Source organism: Camellia sinensis, chromosome 1 (assembly GCF_055761805.1).
Source record: "Camellia sinensis isolate YWXY chromosome 1, ASM5576180v1, whole genome shotgun sequence".
NCBI classification, from domain to species: domain Eukaryota; kingdom Viridiplantae; phylum Streptophyta; class Magnoliopsida; order Ericales; family Theaceae; genus Camellia; species Camellia sinensis.
This window is the reverse complement of record NC_138961.1, coordinates 190,392,421-190,399,448: the sequence shown is the minus strand read 5'-3', so window position 1 is coordinate 190,399,448 and position 7,028 is coordinate 190,392,421. Positions and strand designations below refer to the sequence as shown.

At 40.3% G+C, this 7,028-nt stretch overlaps 1 protein-coding gene across 13 annotated transcripts in view; it reads right to left on the bottom strand.

Annotated features, from left to right (window-relative positions):
- Positions 1-419: 419 nt before the first annotated feature.
- The window catches only part of LOC114265197 (Small GTP-binding protein), a 47,001-nt gene continuing 40,392 nt past the window's right edge, over positions 420-7,028 (bottom strand). For 4 of the 13 annotated variants that reach the window (XM_082923536.1, XM_082923553.1, XM_082923568.1 and 1 more), the window contains 2 exons: positions 5,999-6,039; positions 886-1,286 (listed from right to left, as the gene is read on the bottom strand). In XM_082923536.1, coding sequence (XP_082779662.1) covers positions 1,191-1,286; positions 5,999-6,039 — 137 coding nt within the window. In that variant the 3' untranslated portion in view covers positions 886-1,190. Of the gene's footprint in view, positions 862-885; positions 1,287-5,998; positions 6,040-7,028 lie in introns of those variants that run through there. The other 9 variants (XR_014365916.1, XR_014365919.1, XR_014365917.1 and 6 more) reach the window with 8 other exon arrangements.

The window sequence follows — 7,028 nt, the reverse complement described above, 5'->3', positions numbered from 1 at the left end:
ACACAATTATTACACTGTATGGTATAACAAAAGGCCCAAATTGATATCAAAGGCGTAATTGTCAATTCTTTTGCATCCCGTCTGGCTACATAATTCACACTTCATCAGTATCTATTAGGACTCGAATTATAATTGTTAATTGGGACTTGCATCTAAAAAAATTTTCATGTAAATTAATTTTTCATTTCAATGGTTTTTTTTTTTGTTTTTTGTGTTTTTTGGATCAAGCATTTCAATGTTGGGTTGACAACGACAATTTTCTATTATATGTATTGGATAAAAGCTAATGAATATGCTGAAAAAACCGAGTTGGAAGTCAGCTTTCTATAACAACAAATATATATTCTTTTTAAATATTTTACTTATTTTTCATTCAATTGTCGAAACAAACAGAGCTTAAAAAATGAAAAAAACCAAGATATAAAACGGAGACGTAGCATTTCACTTCTTGAAAAAGCAAAGCAAACTATTTTGCTACTGTGAAGGAAGAACATGATGAATACTAAACAACCACACAGAAAGAAAGAAGAAAAAAGGGAAGAAAAAAAAAACAGAAAAATGACTAGTAATGTGCTTGATAACTTCACAAAGTTGACCTCAAACAAAAGTTGCAGCTCTACATAACTGGCCAGTTCATAGCCCAATCAACATTTTTATTTTTCATTTTTCATTTTTTTGGGTACTGTTCATCAATCATTCTAGGGAATGAAGCAGTTGCAGTCAGCAAGATTCAAACCTTCAACCCAGTGAGCCGGCTTAAAAGGTCCCGGCCACCGGGATAGGCTGACCTCTGAAAGTCCAGTCAACATTAGAACCAACTTCAGTAAACCTGCAGCATTATCAGCGGAAAAGCACCAGACCCTTTAAGGGTCAGCAAAATCCCAGTTCAAACCCCAAGAAAAAATTCTTTCGATGAAAAAATGTGCGAGTATACAGATTGCAAAGGTAGAAGCCGATGCACTTACTTGCCTCAATGCTTTGAAATGATATCTATATATGCTTTGGTGTTGGATTCAGTTGTTTGCAACTTGTCAAAGGTTTTACATGCATTTGAATTGCTAGACAAAGCTGTCTGCTTCAAACTACTAAACACTTGCTTGCTTGAATCTTTTCCCACAAGAAATTTAGCTTTTAAATGTATGTACCTGTCGATAGACAATAGTGTCACAAGTTGTGTCAACTAAAATTGATCACAACACCTCCTTCTCCAGTTTTAATACAGCCATGAATGCTTCTTGAGGCACATCGACTTTGCCAATTGCCTTCATTCTCTTCTTTCCCTCAGCCTGATACAAAACAGAGACAGAGACAGAGACAGAGAGAGAATCAGTTTGCAAGAAGATATCAACAGGTTCTCCATGTTTTAATGAAGAGTAATGAATATACAAACAGAAAATTCATACAAAATTTTCATACACAGAATTATGTGGCTCACTATGAACCTTTTACTTTAAAACAAAACATCCGTGAAGATAATTTTATTTACAAACTGCTATTGCCACATTATTATGAATAGAGTTTTCCTTTAATGAGAATGAAAGAGAAGAGAAATGCAAAAATCAGTAGTTTTGGTCATTAACTATGATCAGATGTATTGAATCACACATTTCAAGTTCAATCATAATTGAGATTGAAAATTTGAAAATATATTGTGTATTGTAGAAATTTAATGTATAAAGAGAAATAGAGAATTGTATTATTGATTGATCTAATGTTATATCTATTACAATGATTCATGATTCCTATATATAGAAGAGGGTGAGTGTGTAGTAGGTAAGGAGTAGGTGAAGTGGAGGTGGTAGTGGTGTAGTGGGTTAGGTTTAGTGGAGTAGGTGAGGTGGTAGTGGTGTAGTGGGTTAGGTTTAGTGGAGTAGGTTTAAGTGGGTGAAGTAGGTGGAGAGTAGGTGGATTTTAACAGCCCCCCGCAAACTCAAGGGGGATAAGAACTAACCAACTTGAGTTTGGAGAGAGTAACAAAACAAGAAAATACATAAAAATAAAAGAGGATAAGAGACACTGTATGGTCGTGTCAGACCATTGGTGAAGACACTGGATGGTGGTGTCATAACGTTGTAGAGGACACTGTATGGGGGTGTCATAACCATGTAGAGGACACTGTATGGTGTTGTCATAACGGTGTAGAAGACACTGGATGGCGGTGTCAGACCGATGTAGAAGACAGTTTATGGGGTCATGTCGGACCGTTGTAGCAGACAATGTTGTGACAGTTGTTGTGACAGTTTACGGAGTCTTACTGGACCCTTGTAGAAACTAACCGGAATCAATGTCGGGACAGTTTACAGAGTCTTGTCGGACCCATGAAGGAGCTAACCGGAATCAATGTCGGGACAGTTTACAGAGTCTTGTCGGACCCATAAAGGAGCTAACCGGAATCAATGTCGGGACAGTTTACAGAGTCTTGTCGGACCCATGTAGAAATTAACCGGAAACAATGTCGGGACAGTTTACAGAGTCTTGTCGGACCCTTGTAGAAACTAACCGGAATCTATGTCGGGACAGTTTACAGAGTCTTGTCGGACCCTTGTAGAAACTAACCGGAATCTATGTCGGGACAGTTTACAGAGTCTTGTCGGACCCTTAAAAAGTCGCACCCTCAAAAGGTGTGCCCAATCTGTCAAAAGGCGTGCCATCAAAAGGCGTGCCCAATCCATAAAAAGGCGTGCCATCAAAAGTTACGCCCTCAAAAGGCGCGCCCACTTCATCAAAAGTCGTGCCCGACAGAAAGCGTCGAGCCATCAAAAGGTGAGCCGGAGACGCGGCGAGGCACGTGAGCGACAGTGCGCGTGTCGGCCTCTTTGTCATGTTCTATATAAATCAATGCGGAGGCTGAGGCAGAAAACTTGCTAAAATCTTCTGAAAAACTCTTCCTTGACTGAGAGAGAAACTCTGTAATACTCTATAACCAACCCGTCTCTGAAACACTCAGCAACATGGCCTCTTCTTCCCGTCCAGCTACCCAAAACATGGCCTCCTCTTCCCGTGGTCTGCTCACGCTCTTTCCAGAACTGAACGAGCCCACAAGAGAAATAACTGGTGCGGTGGCCAGTGAACCTCAACCAAACACCTCTGGTTTTGCTCCGTTGAACTTTCCGATGCGGTCGGTGGAGCAAAAAATGGCGGTGCAAACTGATATTGAGGCCAATCAGTATACTCTGAAGTCATGTGTGGAAACCATGACTGCGGTCACAAACTTGTCGCACCGGCTGCAGAGCAGGACAAATGAGGTGCAACAGTTAAACTCCCAGCTGGCTCTGCTCCAACGCATGTATAAGGATGCGCGAGCAGAGATAAGTGTGCTAAAGGCAGAAAACAAGGAGCTGAAGCGGAAGGCCACCGTGATGTTCCGATTTGGAGGGCCGCCATATGCTGCAGTGGAGGAGCAGGGAGTAGTGATTGTGCCCAGTGGAGTGGGAAACACGGAGGCAACACCGGCAAGGACCACCCAGGACGGAGGCAAGAAGAAAAGACCGGCGGCTGAGTAGAGAAGAAAAATCCCACTGTGGGTGTGGTAGTTTTGTTTTTGTTTGTGTGGGTTTTTTTTTTTTTTTGATGTAAAAGTGTGATCGGGGTTGATCCCCTGATATGAATAAAATGACAAGGTTGTGGAATGTTGTTGGTGGTATTTTGTGGTGTTGTTTTGTTTAATAAGAAAAATAAAATAAAAGAAAATAATGGATAAAGAAAATAGAGAAAAATATTTGTGGATGGGTGATAAGAAAAACAGTAGTGTGATTTTTTTTTTTTTTTTTTTTTTGGTGGAATATAAAATAAATAATAATAAGAGAATGGAAAACGGGTGATGCTTACTAACAAGGGATAGGGAAAATATATTATAATAATATATATATATATATATATATATTAAAATAAAAGAAAAGGGTGAAAGAACGTGGATGAAATAAATTAAGAGAAAGGAGAGATATGATTAAAGTGGGTTTGAAAGTGGGAAAAGATGAGAGAGAGGGAGATAGAGTGGGTGCATGATGATGATGTTGGGTCCATGGAGAGAGAGAGAGAGGGATGTCCAAGAAGCTTGTGCTTTTGACAGTTACACATTACCCAAGCTGTATGTGAAGATGCATGTTACTGTCTTACACTTCTGCAGGCTTGGTATTCTTTGTGGGGCACTTGCAACACGTGACATTGAAAATTGTATTCGAAAATGATGACATCTCCAACATGAAACGTCTTGGAAGCAGCCCAGGCCTTGTAATCAATATTCCCAATGATGGTTCAACCAGCGGAGTCCCCAACCTTGTACACTGCTGCCATTGAAACCTTCAAGCCAGCAAACATGGCTACCAACAACAGAGCCACAGCTCTACACCCCACACCCAAATCCATGGCTAAGAGAGAGAGAGCAAATCGGGAAAAAAACAGCAGTGACGAGCAGAAAAGCAGCGCCAGAAACGCCAACGACGACGACGAGTAAGAGTACAACCACGGATATGTGAGAGGCGAGGTGAACGGCGATAGAGGCTAGACGATGATGCGGGTGCCGCCGCCGACATAGCGGAGGAGGGGTGTAAGAAAATGTTGAAGAAGTCAAGGTATGTGTAGAAAATAAGCGGAATAGGTTGAGGTCCGGCGGGCGGCCAAGGCGAGGTTGCCGCCCGCCGGTGAAGCGAGAAATACTAAGGTCTTAACCTTGCTCTGATACCATGTAGAAATTTAATGTATAAAGAGAAATAGAGAATTGTATTATTGATTGATATAATGTTTATTCATATCTATTACAATGATTCATGATTCCTATATATAGAAGAGGGTGAGTGTGTAGTAGGTAAGGAGTAGGTGAAGTGGAGGTGGTAGTGGTGTAGTGGGTTAGGTTTAGTGGAGTAGGTGAGGTGGTAGTGGTGTAATGGGTTAGGTTTAGTGGAGTAGGTTTAAGTGGGTGAAGTAGGTGGAGAGTAGGTGGATTTTAACATGTATATAACCAAACAACTACCATTTCTTTAAAATCAGAACTGCACACTAAAATAACTCAAAATAATGAATTTCGTATAACATCAGCCTTTCCATACGTGGGTGTGCGGTGGAAAAACTAGTCCCTTGGTCCATGCATATGTAGCATCAGTTTCTATGTAAAATCGCATTTGTACACTTCAAAAACACATTCAATTTACATTATTTCAGGATTGCATATACAACTGCAATCCTAGAATGGAACTAAGACTAACTAGAGTTTTGTAACAAGGCCAAATGATTCTCATTTAATGGATCAATAATTGTTAAGAGTCTACGATAGGAAAAATTATTCGGTGCTCTTGGGGCGCCACGTATTCATGCTTCTCACCAATCACCATACATCATGCCCCCTGTTGTTCCCCAATCACCTACCACAAAATCATGAGCCCCACCTCCTCCACCAATCACAACACCCCTGGGACACTGCGTGGCCATGCCCCAGATGGTTACAAAGCATTTTCTTGACTTCCTATCCTAGAGCTATGATTATTAAATTTTATAGCCCATCCGTTAGAGCATTAACTAACATTTATAATGGATATCACTATATTAGCTCATCATTGTACACTATGTTGGATTCTTCAAAATAAATCAAGTACGCATGTCAAATACTTGATGTTTGGATAAGGGTATGGGATATGTATATCTGACACTTGCCATCAGATACATCCTTAGCATGCAAATCCATTGATTCAATTTTGTTATATCATTTTATTTAATATTGTCATTATATATATATATATATATATTTTGGTTGCATAATTGCTATAAAATGCGTAGAGTGCATTTTTTGACACTTCATGTTACAAAACCATTTTATCCCATAAAATAGATTAAAAATATTATCCTTTTTTTTTTATAGTCTGTATATGCTTCAACAAGAGAATTGATGGGTTGGAACCCTAGTTACACATCCACACCCGACACCCATAACCACGTCCATCTAACATAGATTGTATAGAGAAATTTTGTAAGAGTTTCAAGAATATATTTGGGGAAAAAATTGCACCTGTTTCTTGAGCAATTTCTTTTTCCTTGTAATGTCCCCACCTACAAGAATAATCAAGAAGTGATTCAAAATTTAATTTGAAAAAATAAGTTGCATTTGACATAAACAAATTCCTTATCACTTCTATCAATTGAAAAGACGCTGCTTTCTACTGTATGACAACTTTAGGAAACTCGAGTAAAGAAAGTTACGGTTGGCTTTATTGTTAGGGCTTAGATTCTATTAGGACTGTTAGAATTTCCCATCTTTACCTTCACCTACTCCACTACACACTCCACTTCACCTACCTCCACTTCACCACACACTCCACTTCACCTAACCCACTATCACCTCCACTACACCTACTACCACATTTTCTTCTATATATAGATTGTATAGGAATTGTAATAAAACAATCTTGTAATCAATAACAATCAATAATACAGTATTTTTAACATGGTATCAGAGCAGGTTTAGAACCTGATATTTTCGCTTCCCCGGCGGGCAGCAACCTCACCTTAGCTGCCCGCCGGACTTCAACCTATTCCGCTTATTTTCTACACATACCTGCCATCACTAGCTATTACAAAGTCCCTCTCTGATTGACTTATTTTCTACACAGCAACTCGGTCCACTCGGTCCGGTTCAATGTCCGCCGACTCGGCGTCCTCCGCTTCTCTCCTTCGCTGGAGCATCCCCAATGCCCTCACCAAACGACTTGCCACCGCCGCCGGCAAGAGAAGACTCGCCGGTGGTCCGACGCCGTCGTTTCTGGAAGCATTTGGAACCACCAGTGGCAGTGCTTATATAGCTGGAAGCACTAGGAAAAATGGGTTTGACTTCAATTGCTCTCTCTCTCTCTCATCAAAAAATGCAGTCACAGATCCTTCCTCTGTCAAACCCATGTGGGACAATGGCAGTGGAGAAGATGTTACTGAGATCGGCGGAGGAAGATGTGTCGGTTACTCGGCTTCTGATTTCTCCTACTTTGAAAAGTTCCTTCATGTCATAACACTGCCCATGGATATCCGGCGAGTTCCTTACTCGAAAC